General features: G+C 53.9%; 1 protein-coding gene across 1 annotated transcript; it reads right to left on the reverse strand.

Moving 5' to 3' along the window:
- Positions 1-8,691: 8,691 nt before the first annotated feature.
- MEX3A (mex-3 RNA binding family member A) lies at positions 8,692-21,243 on the reverse strand. Its single transcript, XM_032713029.1, has 2 exons — positions 20,723-21,243; positions 8,692-9,892 (listed from the first exon to the last, which is right to left on the reverse strand). Exons 1-2 carry the CDS (start codon positions 21,189-21,191, stop codon positions 8,787-8,789), a joined length of 1,575 nt encoding a protein of 524 aa, XP_032568920.1. The 5' UTR covers positions 21,192-21,243; the 3' UTR covers positions 8,692-8,786.
- Positions 21,244-22,495: the final 1,252 nt, after the last annotated feature.

Raw genomic sequence — 22,495 nt, forward strand, 5'->3', positions numbered from 1 at the left:
GGCTGCCCCAGCCACCTGAAGCAAGCGCCATCAGGGAGCAAAGGGCAGCCACCACGCTTCTTGAAGGCTTTGGGATTTGTGTGGATGCTCCCGAGCTGCAGGGCATCCCTGGGTTTGCTGTGGCTGAGCCACGACACAGAGGACAGGAGCAAAGGCTAAACCCAGAGGGAACCGCCTTCCAAGCGTGTTTTCTTTGTGGCACTGAGCTTTGCTAACAACGGCATTGGTGCTTGGTCATTTCTTTCTGAGTTCTATCCTGTAAAGAGAGATTTTGGCACAGCAAAAAGCATCACCAATGCTCTGCAAAGAAGTGCTAGCCTGGCTCTCAAACGCATGGAGCAGCTGGCAGGGGCATGGGGCACATCCTGCCCCACCATCAGAGCCAGGGCTTGCCCTGCAGTGCCCAGAGTGGATCTGCCATCTCTGGAACACTCCACCAGCATGCACGGCCCTGCCAGCCCGCCCAACACACCACCGTGCACCACCATCTCAGAGAGCCCTCACTCTCACTCTTTGCACTGCAGGGACTCAGGATATGGCCAGAGCCCAACACGCTGTGCCGGTCAAGAGTGACCTTCAGCCTCCTCCTTGCTTTCGTAGCCAAAAACCAGGTGTGTGCCACAAGTGGCCCCCTCCCGTGAGCAGGACAGCATTGGGGCAGCTGTCAGGAAGCAAAGCTGTGAGATCAGGGATGCCACAGCTCGGCACAGCTGCGGGAAGGACCTCTTGGGTCAGCAGGGACTTTTGCAAAGATCTCAGCCGCAGCTCCAATGCTAGAACCTGATGGTTTGAGGCTGAGTAAGGGAACACCCGACAAACCAAACCTTGGCCTCCTGGGAGGTGCCAGATGCCAAGCAGGAGCTCGTCCCGAGGCTCATGGCATCTTCCAGTGCAACGCAACCAGGGCGAGAGAGAACCAAAAAAAGAAAGAAAACAAAGAGGGAACAAACCAGCTCTAGTGCCCTGTCCCTGCCCAGTGCAAGGGCAGGGCCTCCGCACGGCACCTCGCTGCCTTCGAGCTCTGTCCATCACCTTACAGAGGGGAGATCACCCAATCTTCCTTTCCTTCGCCTTCCCACTCGGGACAGTCCCACCTGCCCATCTCGGGACCCTCCCACACCTTTGGTGCTTGGAGAAGTTCAAAAACCAAGAACAGTCCAAGGAAAGTAACAGCAACTTTAACATTTTTCTGCAATTTCCCACTTCAAGCCCAAGGCTGGAAGTCAGAATAAGGCAAAAATTAATGGCCTAAAACTTCCTTATTTTGTTCTGTGACTAGCCAAATCTGTCTATTTTTATTAAAAAAGCAACATAAAACCCCAAACGTATCTTTTTAAAAAAATACATATTATTAGATCCCTTTTTTTTTTCTTTTTTTTCCCCTCTATAAAAATAACTTCAGGACTTTGATTGACAGAAGGTACCAGTCGGTGGCTGTTATTTTGTCAGGCTTTTGGTCGTTTATTTGTTTGCTTCAGAAAAATAGGACCAAAAAAAGATGGAATTCCTGGGGAAGTTAACAATGATCGTGTTCACAAGCTTATTTTACATTCTGCTCTGTCTGGGATCACTTGGATCTACTATAGATTAAACAATATGGATAGCATCTACTATTTGAACTAGTTAATTTTTTTTTAATCTTTACTCTAGGATTATATGAAATAAATTTGAGTGTTTATTATTATTAACTTTTTTTAATACCCATCAACACAAACTTTTTTTTCTTCTTCTCCTTTTTGGTTAGAAACAAACAAACAAACAGAAAAAAAAAATCTTATTTTAAAATGCTTCTTTGAAAGGCAACAGAGCAGAAGCATCGCCCCGTCTTCCTGCTACTTTGGGACAGGGAGAGGGACATGGGCTGGATTTGGGGGGGTGAGTGACCCAGCCCATGGGGACATCATGGCTGCTCAGTGCATCTGTAAAGCAGCTCCTGGGCCAAGATCCCGTGAAATGCTCCGGGATGTGCTGGAGCCAAGCATATGCTGAAGTGCTATCCTGGATTAAAGCAATTCCAGAGCCCAGCCAGGGGCACTCCCCTCGCTCTGGCTGTCCCTATGATCTATGTCTTACAGGAGCTGTGCCCACACTGGCTTGAGGAAGCACATGGGGTGACATGTCCCTACCTAGGATGGGATGGAACCGGCCAGGAGCTCTGTGTAAGCTCAGCCCCTGGCTGCTCAGAGCACCAGGACAAGCCCACAGCTCCGATCCGGCTCAAGCTACAAAGGGAAGATCATGGATGTTCTCAAGATAACACCTGCCCTGAATACTGGGACCAAATCCTCTTGTCCCTGCATCCTGCCCAGGGCAGGAAGAGATGGAGCCAAAGTCTAAAGGGAGGCAACAGAAAGCATCCACCCCCCTGATCTGCAGAGCCCCCTGTGAATGCCCTCTGGCCAGGGGTCCGTGCTGGAACTGGCCATCAGTCCCTCCTGGCAAGGCTGTGGAAAGGACCTTAAATCCTCTCACTACACTGGGCTCTCTGGAACCAGATCCAGGGCAAAACTCACCCGGCTCTCTGGGATGGGATTGGGGTGGTAGTGCTGGGAACGAGGAGGAGGAGGGTGGAGAGGTGGGTAACACCTCTGAGGTGCTTTGCCTTCTGAGGGCTTAGCATTCTCCAAGCCCCTGTTCCCAGGGAACCACAGAGGGAGCGAACTCCGTCCCTCAGTGCCCGCCCAGGCGGTGGGTCAGGTCAGGTTGAACCCCAGGACACCCACTGCAGGGCCTGGGCTCACCCGGGCCAGCACGGAGCAATGCTGCCCAGACACCCCCCAGACCCAGCCCGGAGCCAAAGCCCAACCAGACCCTAACCCATTCCAAAGGGATTCCCAGACGGAGCAGCCACAGGATAGGGGCACTGGCTTGGGTTCATAGTGGTTTTTCTCTTCTACTTCTCTGGGTTTTAATTACTTTTTTTTTCTCTTTTTTTTTTTGTTTAAATACATCCAACTGTGTTAATTTCTTATTTCTGGAAAGGGCTATCTGCACCATAACTATCACCTTTACATACACACACGCACACACGAAAAAGGAAACATATATTAAAAACACTTTTTAAGCAATACTCTGGATACAAATGTATTTTTTAACCTACATATATTCTAAACCTTCTAAACTTTTAAGGATCACTTTATCATAAAATAAAATATCCTTTTTTCTTATAATAAATTACCTAATAAAAAGTATTTTTATTAGCCCAGTTCCTTGCTACATTTACATGTAATAAATGCATTTATTAAAATAGAATATTAAATTATAAAGAAATGTTCTAATTTTAAAATCTTAGTCTTTTTTTCCCTCCTCTCTCTCTCTTTAAAAAACACCAGGAAATGCATCAAAATAAACCCTTCAAACACCAAACAAAACAGGTTTGAGCATTTTGATTTCAGAGGTTCACAATATTAACAGTCTGAGCCTTTGTATGTATGGAGATTATTATTTTTTTAAGAAAGAAAGAAAAGAGAAAAAAATAATAGATATCCCTCCAGCTGAAAAATACTTTTGCAAATGGGAGCTAGGACAAGATATTTTTATAGTATCTCCTCATTAAATATAAATCCAATTTTGGTTCTTTTTTTTCCTTTTGTTATGTATTATAATACACACTATTCTCTATATAATTTATGTCAATGAGGATGACATCACAACATGATACTACTTTATCCCTCCGTTTCCCTTTGTCATGTTTTGTCACCCACTCCCCTGCATCGTCCCTTCTCCAGGAGTCCCCGTTCCCCCTGCGGCAGCTTACTAACACCGGCTGAGGACGCAATTTTGGGGGACATAGCACCACCCTGACACTCCGAGCACCCCACGGCCCTGGGTCACATCTCCCTGCCACACCGGGACTGGGGAGCCCCTGCTCCCACAGCCCTGGCACCAGCTTGGCTCTGCCCAGGAAATCATGTCCACAAGGAAAGGTCATACGACGAGCCCCAAATCCAGCACAGCCCCAGCCCCCGCTCCTCAGTTTCAGCGTTTGGCAAAGCACGTGTGTAAATCCCAGTAGTGCTGAACTGGGGAACCATGCTGGTCCCATCAGAGTCACTCCACCCCCCTGCGGGGCTGATCCTGCCTGGACCTGGATGCCTCCTGCCAGCAGCTCAGCCCTCCGGGTTTCCAGGACCTGCTCTCGGTCCCACCGCTTGTGCCCTTGGAGGCCGTGTTGCTGCCTTGCAAAACACCACCACCGGCATTCACCCAGCATGGCAGGGCACAGCGGGGGTCACCCGGGTCCCCCCCCCCCGGCTCCACCAGCCCCACAGGTTCATGGAAATCCCGGGGAACACCCCCCTCCCCAGCCTGGCTGAGGGGAAACCATCCTGCCAGTGAGAGTGCCTGTGCTTCACTTCACCACTCCCAGGAGCTGACCTTGCTTTGGTGGGACATAAAGCCTCTGAGGGATTTTGCAGGATGGGGGTCTCAAGGACCAGGCTTCCCACAAGGGTCTTGCTGCTCCTAAACCAGGGGGAGGGAGAGCTGGGCAGCTTGGTGTGTTGGGTCCCAGCCCCATCTGCCTCCCTCCACCCCAGGTGCAAGTGGGGTGTTCTGTATCACCTCAGCACCCTGAGGGGGTTACCCCAGAGGCCTATGAGGGATGTTGAGGAGGGTCACCAAAGGCATCCTAGTGGTAGGAGGGAAGGGGAGAAGCGCAGGGACCCTGCTTGGTGGGCGCCACAGAGATGGGACAGGTGCAGGAGGAGGGGGCTGTCTTTAGTTATCGTTATTGCTGGTGAATTAGACCAACAAGCCATTTTTAGTCACCTATCAAGGAAGATACAAGTCAGAGCAAATAGTTAAGGTCATGGGCATTTTTCTTGTTTTTTGTTTTTATTTTTTTTTTTAAGATTTTTATATATATACATATATTTAAAAAGAGAGAAAAAAAAATTACGCAAATTTGTTGTTTAAGCCCCGCAACCGGGCTCCCCATGGATGCCAACAGGCAGGGCCTGGGCTGCCCCTCTCTGGGTGCCCCGTGGGGCCAGGGAGTGGGCTGAGCCCCCCGAGCCCCCCGTAGCCCCCGCTCAGGGCAGAGGTAGCTCTCGGTGCGTTTACAGCGCCTGCTTTTTCTTTCTTCCAAAGTTGCTACATCAAAATATGGAGTCGGTGGGGGGTACAGGGGGAAGCAGGGGACAGGGAGAAATCAAAATAAAACAGGGGCCGAAATACTTCTATTAATTTTAAACTAGAACTGCTACATCAAGCTTTCTTTTAATATATATGTATATGTATATATATATGTGTGTATATATATATATATATATAAAGGTTATTGGAACTGAAGATTTTATTAAAGGCCAACTTGGAGACTTGAGTAGGAACCTTGTCTGCAGAGAGGGGCAGCCCCCTGGACAGCCCCACTCTGGTTCCCATCAGCAAGCATTGGACATTTGTTTGGGTCATGATTCCTTTTTTTTTTCCCTTCTTTTTTTTTTTTTTAAAAGAAAGGGTTTTTGTTTTTTTTCTCTAACATTTTTCAGCATGCAGGAGGCTTTTACATCGTTTTTGCTTGTTAAGGTGAGGGAGGAGGTACAAGAAGCAGAGGACAGCCCCCCATACCTTCCCCCCTCTCCACTCCCAAGGGTCAGTGCTAGAACAGGTTCCCCCCCACCCCAGGTCCCCGACATAGGGGTCTCCTTCCCCCCTCCCCGTTCCCACCCACCTCTTCACAACCTGGCATCAAATAAAGACATTGATCAAGAACTTGCTCACATTACCACGAACAGACTCCACTCAGCCAAGAACGACTACTCACTCACTAACACAGCGGCCGCCGCCGCTTCCAGCTCAGCCCCCTCCAGCACCAACACGAACATTTCCGAACGCCCCTCCGAAGGGTGGTTGGTCCACCCCCCATCCCCCCCCGGCTCATGCCCCAACCACTCTCTCGACATCAGCGGGAGAATTTTGCGCAATGAACAGATAAAATACAACCCTGGGGTGGGGGAATGGGACACAATAGAGGAGGTGGCAGTGGGGAGGGGAGAGGCTACCAGAGAACAGGAATGTCGCCCTCTCCCTTCCCTTCTCTTACTGGGACCAAACCGAAGCTAGATTTTGAACGAGAACTGGGCCAGTTTTAGGAAGGACATGGCCAGTGCTGGCCGGGGCTCCGAAGCCTTTGCCGAGGCCGCGCTGCCGTGGGGATAGATGGCTGCCACGGCCATGCCCCAGGACGGTGCCAGGCCACGGGGGCTCTGGGAGTTCGTCCGGAGCACCCCAGCCCTCCGTCGCCCCACAGCCCCCACACTGGCGGGTCCAAAACACGGCGCCTTCGCCCGGGAAGTGCTCGCACCCCGACCCAGTCCTGGTGCAAACGGCTGTGCACACCACAGGGCCGGGAGAAACACGCGGCTGGGGATTTCTTAAAGCTCTGGGGAGGAGTACCAATTCTGCCCGACAGTGTCCTGTTAGCACAGTATTATTACTTTTGTCTTTACTTTTTCCAAAACATCAGCATCCACCATAGTCTGGGAACATTGTCCGCATCTCCATCCACCTCTTGCCTCTATGGAATATTTCACCATTGATGCAAAACAGTGGAGGCATCCCATCATCCCATCATCATTTCACACCCTCCAACTGGTATCTGAAGATCGAAAGTGGATCTTTATCAGTGCAGAGCACTGGTGCTGCCTGCCCTGGTGCAGCGAGCTCAGCCCCTCCGGTGACCGCAGCCGGTGACCGAGGTTGGCCCCAGCCCACCCTACCGGGGCTCAGGCAGCAACCGGGAGCAAGCAGCAGCAAACTGAGCAGAAGAAGGGATGTTCCCAGGAACATCATTACAATGAAAATAAAGTCTCCTGTAACTGAAGGGATTTAAAAAAAAAAAAAATCTCATTTTTTTTGTGTGATTTTTTTCTTTTTTTTTTTTTTGCTGTTAGAACTGTCTCTGCCAAGTTGTGAAACTTGTTGGTTCAGTTCTAAATCAGGGTCCAGGATCTGTGAGCAGAAGTCGAGGGGCAGGAAATGGGGAAGCAGTGGTGGTGGGAGAAAAATTATATATATATGGGTTTATATACACATATATATATATATATATAGGTGCTTGATTAGTTAAGTGCCTATATATATATATATATACACATATATTTATAGCTGGGTGTACTGGTACTCGATAGGTCAATCCAACACATCTTTTACCATCACAGCATTTTGGCATCCACAGACTGGCTGAACAAACCTGACGGAGTGAAGGTGCTGGCCTACACCTTGTGTGCGTTGGCACAGGAGCCAGATTTGAAGCCCATCCTCTCCCACTTCCCAATGGTTTAAAGTATCTCATTTAACAAAATCAGGAGTCTTGAAATGATTAAAGGATGTTCAACAAGGCAATTTTTTTTCTGTTTTGTTTCGTTCTGAAAAAAATATAATATATAAAAGTGGCCAACCTCAGGAAGATCCAGGAAAAGGATAGCTGAAGAGGTTTTGGTCCATAAAGAAATACTTTTTCTTCTTTTTTTGTTTTTTTTTCCCCCCCACTTGGTTTTGGGTAACAAAAGTTTTGGTCCAGTTTAAAAACAACAACAAAATTATCTATATAAACTCGGGGTTTTTTGCTCTCTGTTGGGATGCATGTTGGTTTCATATGGGCTCATTGCCTGTATTGCATGATCGTCTCTCTTAGGTTTTGGTGCAATAGGTATATTTTTTAAGAAAAGAAAAGCACAATGTGGTGTGTGTGTGTGTGCGTGTGCATGGTGTGTGTAGCTGCAGCTGGCATCACTTGGAGAAAAGGATGAAGAGTGACCTACAGAAACATGGAAGTCGATGCACTCCCCCCATGGCTGGGAACTCGGGACTGCTTTGGAAATACCCTGTTAGTGACTCCTGATTCGGCTGATGAACAAATCCCTGCTCGGATAAGGAAAAAAGAACAAAGTTCCAGACTCCACGGTGGCTCAGAATAACAAAATAAATGCTCGTCGCCTGGTGTGATCCCAATAGGTTCTTCCAAACCTTCTTCAGTTTCACCGGCGTCGTTTTTATTTCTTCACCTTCTTTTTTTGATTTTCTTTTTTTTGTGGTTTTTTGTTTGGTTTTTTTTTAGAAAAAAAGGAAAACAATAAAAGTTCTTTAGCTGTTGATTTTTTTTTGTTTAAATCCTTGAGGTAATACAGTTGTGCCCTCATTCTAACAGGTTCCCAGAGGTTGATGGTTTCTTTCTTGTTCTTCTAACTCCCCATCATCCGTTTTCCTTTCTTTCTGTTTGTTTCTTTCCGAGTTCCCAGTTGGGCTGACATCCCTGGGGGGGAGAAGAGTGGGGGCTTCAGGCCAAGACAAAGGTTGAACATGGCTGGAGAAAGGCTGGCAGGGCCCTCCCCGTGTCCCTGCTCCCTTCCCGGCCGATCCAGGTGGCCTGGCTTGGTCATTGCTGAGAAGTCCCAATCTCACCACCAAAAAAAACTGAACTAAACCATTTTGCTTGCAAGATCCGAGTGTGCGTTCAGAGTACTTGGTTTACAAAAGACATTGCAGGCTGGAGCATTGTTCGCCCTTCAAAATTTCTGGCTTTGCTATTAATTTTAATTTTATTATTCACTTATTCTTTTTTAAAAAATAACATACATTGCTTGTAAAATAATTTCTTTCTTTTTCTTCTTCTTCTTCTTTAAATTAATTTATTCTTTCATTCATTTGTTTGTTCTTCAGATGTCATTATTATTATTATTATCATTATTATTATTATTATTATTATTATCATCAGCATTTTTCTTTCGTGGACCCCCCCACGCTCCCTTCCTACCCCCCACCCCCCAGTGCCCTGCTCTGTCTCTTTAGGAAAATATTCTAATGGCCTGAGTGGCTGCTGCGTGGCAAACCGGGCACTCCGGATCAGTCCTCTCGCAGATCCTCACGGCACACTCCATACAGAAGAGGTTGTGGCCGCACGGCACCAGTGCAGCCGTGACCTCGCTTTCGAAGCACACCATGCACTCGCGGCTGCTGGCAACGGATGTCCGGGCAGCGGCCGGTGTTCCCAGCTTGGAAAACCCCTGGAGCGGCTCCCCCTGCGACCTCCTGGGCAGCCCAGAGAGGCTGGGTTCTGGGATGGAGGAGGACGGGGAGCGGTGGGAGTTGGGGTGGATGGTGCCAGTGCTGCTGGAGCGCTGCTGCTTTGAGAAGAGCACTGAGACAGGGTTGGTGTTCTCCTGGCCAGCCCACATCGGGGCCCCTGACTCCGGCACCCCGTAGTACAGATCCTGCTTGTTCACGCCGTAGTTGGGGAAGAGGTAACCGTAATTGAAGTCGTTTTGGTCGTTCAGCCGGGGGGTCTCGTAGACAGGGTCAACGGAGCAGTCGCCGATGCAGCCCAGGCTGTTCTGCCGGAAGGTGGAGAGGGGCTTGCAGCCCGGCGCCGGCGTGTGGACCCGCCAGGCCTCCGAGTAGCGGTTCTCCATGCCAGAGTCAGGGCTGCTAGAGAGGAAGTCGTTCTCGTTGTTGTACTCCAGGATCTTGCCCGTCCTCACCGCAATGTGGGTCTCGATCTCCTCCCGGGCGCGTTCCACGTTGCCTGGCGCGCCGGTGATCTCGAAAACGGGATCCCGGTCCCGGCTGGGTGTGATGATGTAGGTGTTGGTCTGCTGCTGGATCCGTTTGATGGTGGCTCCCTTGGGGCCCACCACCAGCCCCACCACGCGGTAGGGCACACGCACCCGGATAGTGACCTGCCCCGGCAGGGTGGGCGCGCTGCCGAAGGTGGTGCCTGCCTTGTTGCGGGAGGCCCTGATCATGGAGAAGTGCTCGGCCGCAGAGATGATCTCCCGCCGGGCCATGGCCACGTCCTCCCGCCGCCCCGTCACCATGAAGACCGGCTCCTCGCCCCGTACCGGGGTCTTGATGTAGGTGTTGGTCTTCGCCCGCAGGGCTTTGATCTTGCAGCCTTGGGAAGAGAGAGAAGAAGGCACGGCAGTTAGCAAGGCCATCCCACCACCTTCCCTGCTCTGCGGGACACTGGGCTGAGCAGCCACGATCTCCTGTGCCACATGGTAGCTGCTGCCCAGGACCTGGAACAAGGGAAAGACTCTTTCCCCTTAACCCTGATAGGGACATGCCAGAGGGAGGTCCACCCTCACCATGCCCAGAGAGTCCCTCCCTCAGGAGCGCCACATTCCCTCATCCCCCAAAATGGGAGTCACCATTTTGTGTGCTGCCCTGCATCACACGATCCCACCCTAACTGCCTCCCCTCAGAGATCATCCCCTGAGATCTCCCTTCCACACACCCCAACACCAATGAGTCACAGGGGGATCCAAGCCACCCGCAGGGGCCAACAGTCTCCATGAAGAGGCCTGTCCCCAGAGCCCTCGGATGGCCCCTCAGAGAAGATGGCCACCTGGGGCTCTGGGGACAGGGCTGAAGTGTAGGGCAGCCAGAGGTGACAGGAGAGAGCAGGGAGACACCAATCCCACAGCCTGGGCAGTAGATGTGGTGACCCTGGGTCACCCTGTGCCAGCTCATGAGGGGAGTCACCAGCCATGACTCCAGAGAGCAGAGCCCTCCATGGGGACGTCTGTACTACTGAGGAGGTTTTGGGGTGAATCCGGTGAATTTCAGGGGGCCAAGTTTGGAGGGGAGTTGCAAGAGATGCAGTAATTTGGCCACCCCACCCCAAATATGGTGGGACCCCAAACACTGGCACTACTAGATGGCTGGGGGTAGCAGGACACCAGGATTTGCTTTGGGGTCAAACCAGCACGAAATGGGGCAGGGCTGCCCTCCTATGAGCCCCACAGCAGGCTATGCACAGATCCCTGCTCTAGGCACTCAGGCCCTCTTCTGAGATCACTGGCCAAGCCTGTGCTTTCGTGTACCAGTATCCACCTCCTGGACACCAGCAAGCCCATTCCCCATCTCCCAGAGCCCACCGAGTCCATTCTCTTGCTGCTAGGGCCCACTGAGCCCCTTCTCCCAGCTCCAAGAGCTCACCCAGCCCGTTCCCCAGCTCCTCACAGTTCAGAAAACAGTCTTCTGCCTTCCCAGAAAGGCCAAAAGACTTTCCAGTGTGTTTTGGCTTCCAAATGGTATTTTGGAGTGTCTCAAGCCAGCTGTGTGACTCCAGGTTCTGAGACAACACCAGGATGCCATCAAGCAACAAAATATTTTTACAGATGTGGCACAGTTCTCTAAACTACTCTTGGATGTTTCCTTGCTGCTGTCCTGCCCCTCGAACCCCTCTCTCCAAAACCTCACTCAGTGCCCAAGGCATTTCCAAAGCCTGACTCCAAATTCCTGTGCAAACTAGGGGTTCCTCTGCAGGAGGTTTGTTCTAAGCTCAGATCTCCAAGAAAAATTAAAATCCGTGATTCTCCAGGGCACTGCATCTTCACCAGTGCAGATGTAGCAAGGTGAGCACTTTGCCCTGGTTTCCCAAGGATCTGGGTGTCTGACTCAGGCTCATGGAACTGGAGGATGAGGATGCAGCATTGAGACCTCTGTGAGATCCCCCAGCTACTCCCACCCCACCTTCTCTCCCCTGAAGAGCCCATCTCTTATCCTCTCTGACCATCTGACACCAGCAGGTTTTCCCCAACTGCGCTCCACTGACATCACACTTTAACACATAACGACCTGCAAACAATGCCTCTGCAACCACGAGATGCAGATTTCTCAGCTTGTGGGCTGGAACATCATTATTTATACAGATCCTAGTAAATACAGCACCTCCCCAGCTGGGAGTTCAGGGCTGCCATTCAGTGCTGCCGCTTATCCACAGCTCGCCTCGCGAGACACGGGCTGGTGACACCAGGGTGTTCACCAGAACGCAGCTATCCCACCACTCCGTGTGGTTGGCAAGGATCGAACTCGGACACCTGTGGCGATGGAAACAGCCTCGTGTCACTACAGCTGACAGGAACTCCCCGTGCTCGCAGGCGCTGCAACCAGCGGTGCCCCGGCATGGAGCGCGCTCAGCCCGGCTGGCTGTGCCCGCACCAGCACCGCGTGGGCACCGGGCACAGCCCCGGTGAACCGCAGACATCGGCATGCACAGAGCCCTCCCGGTGCAGCTGTGAACCCCATCGCCCATCCGAGGGTCTTGGCAGCGCCGCGGGACACGTGCCGGTAAATCCGGACTCCGCTATCGACTCACAGTACGACTTTTAACTCCTCCGAGCTACTTCAGCTCCCGGAGCCTCACTCCCCCATTTGTGGAGTGGGGAGAATAGCTGCCTCCTGCCTTGGGATCCCACAAAACTTCCTCTAACACTCCACATCGCAGTGCTGCTGCACTAAACCCATCTCTGAGCCATGAATTCCATGTTCCTAGGGAATGGAAATGCCAGATCTGACACAGAGGAGGAGCTGGGCAAACCCCCAAATCCAAACCAAATCCACCCCTTGCCAAATCAAGCGTAGCTCACAGGTTACTCCCCAGAGTTTGTACCCTGAGGTAGGTTTGTGATGCTTTGTTGCGTAAAGTTTCCAAATGGCCCATGTGGACTGATGGCCACCCCATGGTGTGTTATTAGTACCCAGGAAACCCAAAGGACAGGACCTCATGGAGCCAGGCATGACTCGACTGTAGGATAAACCCACGCAGGCAAAATCCAGAACAAAGGTTCATCCCAAGGAGGGTAGGATAAAACTCTGAGGGGTCACCTATGCCCTCTAGCAGGCCCTGGGCAGGGTGGGCTCCTCCTGACCCACCCCTGGTAAACACTTCCCTGCCCTGCTACTGTGCCGCTCACTCCAAAGATGGAGATTCCATCTTAGGAAGATTAACCGAGATGCCACCATTTCCCCAGGGATATCACCGAAGTGTCACATGGAAAGACAGGGGGGTGTTCACGGCAAGCATCGAGCTGCAAACGCCTCCCATGCATCACCCCAGGGTGAAGCAGCTCTGCCGAATTCGGCGGTGACCCGCGCCCTGCCTCTGGAGCGCAAGGCTCACTCTCCTGAGCAGAAGGACCTCAGGCAGGCATGTGGCAGGGCTGGGCTTGGGCTCCGCGTTTTTTTGAGCTGCGGGACAATGACGGCGTGTGGGAGAGAGGGATCTGATCCCAGCACGACAGGAAACAATCACAGAGGCGACATGGAGGGTCAGGCAGGCAGAGCGGTGACAAAGGACAGGGGCTCCATGCTGGGGACAGATGGAAGGGAACAGTGGCAAGGAATACACATGAATAAGGGCAAATGTAAGTGTGGTACATGAGCTGGAGGGGTGGGAGGGAGTTAGGGATGGAGGAAAGGTGACAAAAATTGAGGGAGAGGCACACCCTGAACCCTCCAAGGGAGGAGGAGAATAAGAGGTGTGGAAGCAAAGCAGAGACACCCCAAAACAGCAGAAGGAAGATGGGCAAGGAGAGAGCACGGCAAGAGGGAGGGGAGGGAGGATCTGGAACGGACAAAAGGACGCGTGGTGCAGTCGGTTGTGTGAGAAGGGGGGGAGGAGGGAGGGTCTCCATGCAGGCCTGCAGACAGGAAAGCCAGCTTTGTAGAGACAGACAGATGGGGATCCTGTGCTTAAAAATGGGAGAAAATTACCCCGCAGGAAATTAGACCAACTCTGGCAAGCCCAGCAGCCCAGTGGGTTCAGCAGCCCTGACCTCCAGCAGCTCCAAACTGGTGCAGACAATGGCCAAGCCATCAGCAGCCCAAATCCAAAGAACTCCACAACCTCCAGGAGTGCTGTGCTGGTTTACATCAGCTAAAACCAGGCTGTGCTTAAATCTGATTTAACCCCTTTGTGCCAAGGCTCCTGGCTCACCTCAGCCCCAACCCTCTGACCCTGCTTTGCACACTAAACAGGGGCTGAGGATCCTTTGAGATCGCCCTGTTTCTGATGGAGCCAGATCAGGATGTGGCCCGTGACACCCCAGCTGGATGAGCAGCACAGCCCAATGTGCTCATTCCAAATGAAATTTGTCCTGTATGGGGGGGGGTGTTTTAACACTTTCTTTGTGTGTAACTGAAATTTGAAAACACCAAGCAACAAAGCACTTTACTTGGTGGGTAATTCAAAGGAGAGGGAGGTTGAGGGAGGGAATTGTTTAGCAGGTGATGTCAAAATGTGAAACTAAGGGGAGTAAAGGACCCGTCGAAGCTGTACTAATACGTAACTTTGTGTATGCTCTCCTCATTACAGCAGTGCGCACACACCAGCGCGTCGATCCCTGGCACACTCCTGCCACTTAGATTTTTATATTAAATAGGGAATTAAGCCCTTTCTCATTGAGTTTCCACGACCTACCTTCTATTATCCTGGTTTTTGCCAATAATGCGGATTCCAAAGCATTTTACAAAGGAGGTTGTAAGCTCAGTTCCTCTCCACACCCCTTTTTCTCTTTAATTTCACTGATTGCCAATTGACTCAGAGCAAATGTTTTTGCAAATTACCTGAGCACACCACAAACATTCCCACACAGGACCAAACCCAGAAGGACTGGCGAGCCTCTGGTGCCCAGACCAGTCAGCTAACTGGAATTAATCCGCAGAACAGCCAGCTCTGGCTGAAAACATACAAATAAATTGAGTCTAGACATTGCCAAGATGGGGGCGGGGATAGGGGGGAGATTTGGATGCACAGCCACCTCCTCCTCTCTGCTTAGCCCTGCATCAGGGCAACAAATCCATCAAAACTACCGGAGAAGGCTCCAGGAGCTTGCTGCACCTCTCCAGCTAAGGCAGTTGCTCTCGAGGGCAGCGAGGGTGCCGGACGCACCAGATCTGTTTCCTTGGCATGAGTTCATCCCAAATGTTCGCACTCTGAGCAGCCCAAAACCAACGTGTTTCCATGGGACCTCACTGGGGTTCACACCAACGCTCCCAGTAGCAGGAAAACACCGGAGCAGTGCACGGGATGGACGTGCCCACCACACCACACGTGGTGACAACGCCAGCAGGACAGTGCAATGGCATGTGCAGCCGTGCCCATGGTATAGATCCATTGGATATTTCACTTTGGTATAAATTCAGAGTTAAACCTGCTGACAACCTTCTCCTCAGTGCTGCCAGAAGGCCAGATCCTGAACAAGTACATCCTGCTACTGATGCAGTCTAGAGGCTCTCACCTGGCACCAACTGGTGCCTCCAGCACAGGCCAGTTGACTCTCAGGAGCATGAGCTCCACCTGAAAGCATCAGAGGCGCTGTACTAGCTACAGCAAACAGCTCCGGAGTCAGCCTCGAGGTGAGTCTTTCTGTTTCATTGATTTTTTTGTGGTTTTATTTTGAACCCCCCATCACTCCAGGCCCTGTTATTTCTTGTTTTCATCAGATAGAAAATAATCCCTACAGACAAAAGGTTGTTAGCCCTCTTCTCATTTATCCCAAGGCACTGTTACACTGCATGGGTACAAATTACACCTGTAAATACCCCAGTCAGGTTATTCTGACAGCGCCAGTGGGGTGTAAGAGAGTCTAAGGGTAAATTAGAACTTGGGTCTTTTTTTCTGTTGTAGTAGAAAATTAAAGAGGACCATAAAATAAACAACCTTCAGCTACCTCAGGTAAGGTGGGGCGTTCTTTTCCCCGTTAAGATGAAAGCCATGTTAAAAGACAAGCACACAAAGAACCTCACAAATAAACCCTCCTGATGGCCTGTGGGGTAAGGTTTTGCTGCACTGAAAACCTGATGAAAGTGGTGTCAAAAAACACAAACACACACAAAAGGACCACAACTAACCAATTAAATCCCTTCGCATTGAGGGTTTATTGTCCCGATGATGCAAGTTGTGTTTACAAGAAGGGAAAAAAAACCCACCCAATACACCATGCCAGGAAAACCAGCGACCGCCTCGTTCCAGTGTGGAGATTTTACGCTTTTTCATGTCGCAATGAAAGTTGTTTATGGAAAAAAAAAAAAAAGGAAAAACATCTCCCCCCCAAAACACCCCAAAGCAACAGCCCTGATGCCACAGACAATCACCGCCTTGCTGTGCGGCAGTGGAAAGTTGGGAACTGGAAGCCCTCGGCCCCAACAGCGATGCGATGCATCGCACGGAGTGGGTGTGCCCGTGGCCCCCCGCAATCCTGCCACGGCCCCGTGGCACACGCTCGGGGTCGGAGCCGGAGCCGGAGCCGGCCGGAGTGCGGGGGAAGCAGGGCAAGGCGAGCGACGGGGGGGGATGCGGGGAGGGGGCTGCCAGACAAAGGCGGGGGCCCCCACCCAACACCAGCACGCTTTTCCCACTGCCCTAGATTCCGGGCGGCTGCGCTGCAGCGCGGTTCACTCGGTCAGCGCGGCATCCAGCCGCCCGATCCGATGCGCGGAGGACCGTGTGTGTGTGTCTCCCTAGAAAATTCCCTTTGTCTCTCTCCCAGACCCATTTTCTCCTCCCACCTCCAGTTCAAACTGCACAAAGTCGATCCCATTCTGCACTTTTCCCTGGTGTAAATTCAGACCGATTCTCATTAACACTTTATAACAACCCAGCACTGACTGCAATTTCTCTCTCCCTTTAAGGCTCATCCCGAGCTGCCAGAGCAGTGTATGGAGGTTGGCTTCAGGCCCCACCAGACCAGGTGGCTTTAGCTCCAAGATTTCTGTGAAGCAAGGAGACAAGAGGATCTGCCCCACTCGCTGCTCCTCGGATGCTGTACATCCATCCACCTCCACAGGGTGGGTGGGGGAGCTGCAATCATCAGACTTCCTCAATGGAAAAGGCTTCCTTAGACTATTTTTAAATGCTGAAAGCGTTGAAGCATGTTTGGAGCTACACAAAGAGCCCAATCACCTAGGGTTAGTGAGGCCTCTTGTTATTTGACTTCACCTTGCCAAGAAAGAGCAATTTATGTTAGGCTCCTCTCTCACATAATCTCATTCCTGGTGACAAGAAGCTGGTTGAAGTAGGCTGGGAGATGCTGCATCCAAGGATGTCTCTGGGTACAGGTGACAATGGATGCTACCACTGAGATGAGACCAAAAACCCTCAGAGGGACCAAAAATCCTTAGAGGGAAGGTCCTTGCTGGGAGCAGGCGCAGCAGGAAGTCAAACCTACACCACAACGTTCTCCCAACACCTGCACACACCAGACACACAAAGAACCAGCACCATGTCTCCCTAACCACAACATCTGGCCTTAAATGCGCCCTGCAGCCTCTTCCCTGACTCTACCACCAGCAGCCCAGTTTGTCCATGGGAGTGGGCAGAAAAGTTGAATATCAAGCTTGATTTGGCTGATTTACACCCATCTCAGATAACTTCTAGGGAAGAACCCAGATCATCGCAGTGGCTGAGGATTTCCGTCCCTTTCTAAGTTCACAGCACACATGACCAAGACGCGATGCCCTTAAGACACTCTCTGCTCCCTTAGCGTCTCTCCTATCTAAACCCACTCCCTTGGGTTGCAAGAAACTTCTCCACAACTCCCTTAGTATCCCATCATCTTCTCAAAAACCACCTGTAAACCCTTCCAGTGCTTTGTCTTTACACCCTGGCAAATTCATCCACACAGATGTGAGAACCCATGCAGTTCTGGACAGGCTGTTGCAGGCAAGACCTCCACAACAAGAGTTGGCAGGAGAAATGCAAGAGCCATCAAGCACCCCAACGTGCCACACAGGCCCCGAGTGGCTCTAGAACCAGGGAGCACTGCCCCTGCCATGGCACATGCTGGGAGGTTCAGTCACCCAATTCAGCACAGCTGGAGTTCTAACCCACCAAGGGAAGTAGGGATGACCTGCAAGAGCCACGACCCAGGTGGAGACGCCCCTGCCCCTCACCCTTGCAGCAACAGGAGGGCAGGCAATGAAGGTTATGGCTCCACCTCCAGTCAGAGAAAGGGGTGTCACTGGCAACCCTGGCCAGGGGTAGAGTGTTCATAGGCACCAGTCAAAAGGATTCTTATGACTTCATCCCCTCATCCTTCCTTTCTCAGTTTCCTCTCCTTCAGTTTGCCAAGCAGCCCTTGGCACATCCCACCAGCCGCCCAGCTCTCTGCCACGAACCCTGGGGCATCAGGTGAAGGAGCAGCTCTTGGTGCCTGTCTGTCCAGTTCCCACCAAGCCCCCCTTTCCAGGGCCCACCATGTCATGCCAGTCAGCCCTTCATGCCAGCCGGCTCGCAGCCGCGCTGCTGGAGATGTGCTGCTCAAATTCAGCGCACAAACCAGCCCCAGCACAAACCCGAGCAAGGTTTCCAGCAGGCGATTGGCTCCGCAAGGGCACGTTCACAGTTCCTGGGGAAAGCAGGAGCTGCCAAGCTCAGGCTGAGCTCCTGCAGCATCTCTCACTCCAGGTGGAGCCACCCCCTCTGCCACAGTTAAACCTGTTCACAAACCACCCTTACAGACAGTCCAATAAAAATATATGGGGCTTGAGTCTTATTTATGTTCAAGTGCCTTTACACTCATTCAGCAAAATGAGGGGTGGCCTGATGGCAGGTGGAATTCCCATGGTCAGGTGTGGGCACCTGGGCCCCCATGGCCAGATCCAGGCCTCTCATATCCATACGTGCCCGTGAGAAACATCTTCGTATATGGTAAATATTATTTTAAAATAATCAAAAGGAACAGTGTGTTTCTTCAGATCAGAAAATAGTAAGTTAGAGAAAACCCTGTCACCAAGTAAAGCCCTGAAATAATTTTTATTTCATTATTACTTTCTGCAAGATGTTCATCACCCCATTTACAGGTACCCATAAACCACGTATTTTCCTAGAAAACCATCCACCACATGAGCAGTACTACTGAAGGGTGACAATCTGCAGTTTCTGGGATTCCTGGTCAGGCATTCATGAGATTGCAAGATTCAGTCCCCTGATAGCCCTGCATCCAACTCCAGACCCTCGTAATCTGGCCTTCCACTCAAAAACAAGGCGCAGGAGACATTGGAGACATTCCTACAGGCCTTTAGAAACAAGTGTGGGCCACAATCTCTGCTGGAGTAAAGAGCCATGGCTGTGGGGTCTGTGCTGAAGGAATCCTGGCTTCTCCCAGCACAGGATCCATCCCACCTGTTTCCATGATGGGGCACAGCCTGCACCGTCTGCCCCACCGGCGGATGGAGCGCAGCCGCGGCCACATCCCCAGGGCTCCAGCATACTGACATTTCACAGTTTCCCAGATGTGGGAAAACCCTCACACATGCTAAAAATGGTGGAAAAAATCCAGGTCTGCACGTTCCTCTCCATCACTCTGGCCACAGCAGGCACGTGCTGCGTTCTGAACACATCGGAACACACCCCCTTCTCGGGAGTCTAGGGTAGTAGTGAGATCCTGGAAGAAAACAGCCCCTGCACGTTTCCCCTCAGTTCCGCCTGCTGAATCCTCTCTCTTTCCCAACTTTATTAAACAAAGGGGGCCTGATTCTCCACAGCCTCACACCCGCCCGTGTGGAGCCGGTGCTGAGCCCGCTGTGTCGGCCCGTGCTCCACTCCTGATGGTGTAAAGGCATCACGGGGAGGATCAGGATCAGGGTCAGCAGGATCTCCTTGGCCAGACCTTCACCCCGCTCCAGCCATCTCCCCAGCTCCCTGGCGAGGGGTCCCCATCCCAGCGTAGTGGACATCAGAGCAAGAGCTGTTCCCTCGGCTGCAGACGCCCCAAGTTTTGGGGAGGTCGGCACCCCACGGACTCCTGCCCACTCTCCATCCCGGCATGGGGACCGGACCCTTGCTCTGCGGGTCAGAGCGAGTGTAGCCTCCGCAGGGCCCATTGTTCCCACCACACACCCCAGCATCATGATGCCCAGCCCGGAGCCATTTATGTCCCTCTCCCTGTGGCTTCCCCTCGCCCACCTCAGCCCTTCTGAGAGCACGGGGGGAGGTCATCACACACCGGGTCCCACCATGAACCCCTGCTCGGATGTCTGCAATCCCAACCCACGAGGGAGCATCTGACCGTGGAGCCGCAGGCTCTGCCCGTCGCACTTCCAGAGCGACAAGTTACTTGTGCAGAGAAAGAAAGAAAAAAACCTCAACACTTAGCCGCACTATTATTATTTTTTTTCCTCTGTAGCGACACAAAACTTCTCTCAGCAGCACCGTGCCCCGGCTCCCGCAGTGCCCACGGGCAGCGCGGGGCCCCGCACCGCACACCCGGGAGCGGTGGGGGTGGACGAGGGGTGACTTAAGAGTGGGTGTGGTATGGAGATAGATATTTTTATTTTTTTTTTTTTTTTTTTTTTTTTTTGGTAAAGCCCTCCTCCATTCCACCTCGCTCCGAACGGAGCCGTGAGGAGAACAAAAGCATCACTGTGGCGGCGCGCGGGCAGCGGCTGCGGGGGGCCCACGCGGGACGGCGGGTCCCGCTCCAGGGTCCTCCCGCTCCCACGAGCGGCGGGAGGAGCTCGGCTCCCACCCGCTTTACCGGCCGCTCGGACCGAGCCCGGCACCACCACACCCCCTCCGCCCAGCCAACAAAGGGAGACTCCGGGGCGCGGGGCCGGGCTCAGCCCGCTCCCCCCGCCTTATTCCCAGGATTTTTCTTTTTTTAAGGAGAGCGCGGCCGGGATCGGCTCTTTGGCGGAACCGGGAGCGGCGCGCGGGGCCCCGGTGCCGACAGCCGGACAAGCCCCCGCAGCATTCCCACAGACTTCCCGTCCCACCCTTCCCAAAAACCCCCGTGCCGGGAGCGCAGCCACCCGCCCGCAGCTGGGGAGCTCCAGGGCTTTGTCCCCGGCGGGGCCGAGCGGCCCCGACCACGAACAATGGGCGGGAGGGAGCGGCGGGGGCGGCGATGGGGCCCCCCGGCCGCGGGGGGAGTGTCCCGGGACCGGCGACCGGGAGGACCGTGGTGGGGATCGGGGGTACCGGCGTCCCGGCGCTCACCTTGCCGTCCCACGATCTCGGCCACGTGCTCGGAGCTGGGCACCGGGACGCACTCGGTGGTGTTGGAGCTGCTCTTGAGCCGCAGCTCGGCCTCCTTGTACAGCGCGCACAACTTGGGCTCCGCCGCCCCGGCGCTGGGCGCCGCCGAGCCCTTCGGGGCCGCCGGGGGCGGCGGCGGCGGCGGCGGCGGCTGCTGCGGCGGCGGCGGCGGCGGCGGCGGGGGCTGCTGCGGCGGCGGCGGCGGCGGGTTATTGTTGTTGTTGTTGCTGTCCTCCACGAGCACCACGGCCGAGGAGGAGGAGGAGGAGGAAGGCTCGCCTAGCCCCAGCAGACAGAGCTGGTCCAGGGCGAGCTGCAGCGCCCGGTCATCCTCCAGCAGCGTTCTGTCTTTGCCGCTCCCACCGAAACAGCCTAAATCGCCGAAACCCCCGTTCCTTTCCATTATCCCTGGGACTACCAGGCTAGGCATGGCTAACAAAGGCTTGGGAGGGGGCTGGGGGCTGGGGGGGGGGGGGGGGCGAGAGGAGGGGAGGGGGGGGGACACAAAGAGCTCGGGAGGGAGAAGGGAAAAAAAAAAGGCAGAGGGAGAGAACGAGAGAGAGAAAAGGACCCTCCGCCCCCCGCCCCCCGCCTGGCCAAGCCCCTTTCCCGTGTAACCCGAGCCCCGCGCCCGCCGCCTCCACCGCGGGGTCCCCCCGCCGCCGCCCCCGCCCCCGGCCGCCGCCGCCGGGGGGTGCGGGGGGCGCGGAGCGGAGCGCGGCCCCGCGGGGGGAAACTCTTTTGTTTGAAGGCGGCTGGGCGCTGCGGGAGCGGCCCGGCCCGCGGGCTGATGGGGGATGTAGTCCGGCCGTGGCACACCCCCGCCCGCGGCGGCGGCGCCGGGGACCGGGCGGTGGGACGGGGGCGGCGGGGACCGGGACGGCGGCGGGCGCAGGGGGAGTGGATATGGGGAGGGGAGGAACACCCGCCGTGACACGGGGACGGGGATGTGGGGACCCACGGTGACACGGAGAGGGGGGCGGCGGGGCGACCGGCACGGTGGGGAGGTTGTTTGGGACCCACAGTGACACGAGTGGAGTAGGATGTGAGGGGACCGGCTGGGACACGAGTGGGGGGCTGCAGAGAGGCACACTGTGCAGTGGGTGGAGGGGTTGCAGGGGCACACACCGTGTCCCGGGTGTAGGAGCTGCTGCAGGGGAACCGACCGTGTCACCAGTGGAGGGACATGCCATGACATGGCTGAAGGGGGGGGGACACACCAGCCGTGCAATGAACGGGTGCAGGGGGCTGTGTGGGGACTTGCTGGCCAAATGCGTGGGGACCCATTGCAACATGGGTGTAGGGGGCTCCTTGGGGGCCCACCATGCAGCAAATGGGTGGAGGGGGCTGCGTGGGGACCCGCTGAGATGTGGGTGGAGGGGCTGCATGGGGACCCACTGTGAGTGACTGTGTGGATACTCACTGTGCACACCCTCGGCACGGAGGGGTCACAGGAGGAAGGGATCTGTGTGAGGACCCACCATGTGCCCCCCAGCATGGAGGGGTAATGGGTGAAGGAGGGGGCTGTGTGGAGACCTGCACCCCATCAAGGAGGTTTTGTGTGGGGACCTGCCACTGCCCACTTAGGAGCGTGCTGCGAAGGTGCCCGGGGTTGGGATCCATCCAGAGACCCACTGGGATAGCAGGGACGCCTGGGAGGTGTGGTGGCTCAGCAGGGACACCTCGGGGTGGTACCGCCTGGGCACAGGCTGGCAGTGACGGCAGGGTTGGTGG

Source organism: Chiroxiphia lanceolata, chromosome 29 (assembly GCF_009829145.1).
Source record: "Chiroxiphia lanceolata isolate bChiLan1 chromosome 29, bChiLan1.pri, whole genome shotgun sequence".
In the NCBI taxonomy this organism is placed as follows: Eukaryota; Metazoa; Chordata; class Aves; order Passeriformes; family Pipridae; genus Chiroxiphia; species Chiroxiphia lanceolata.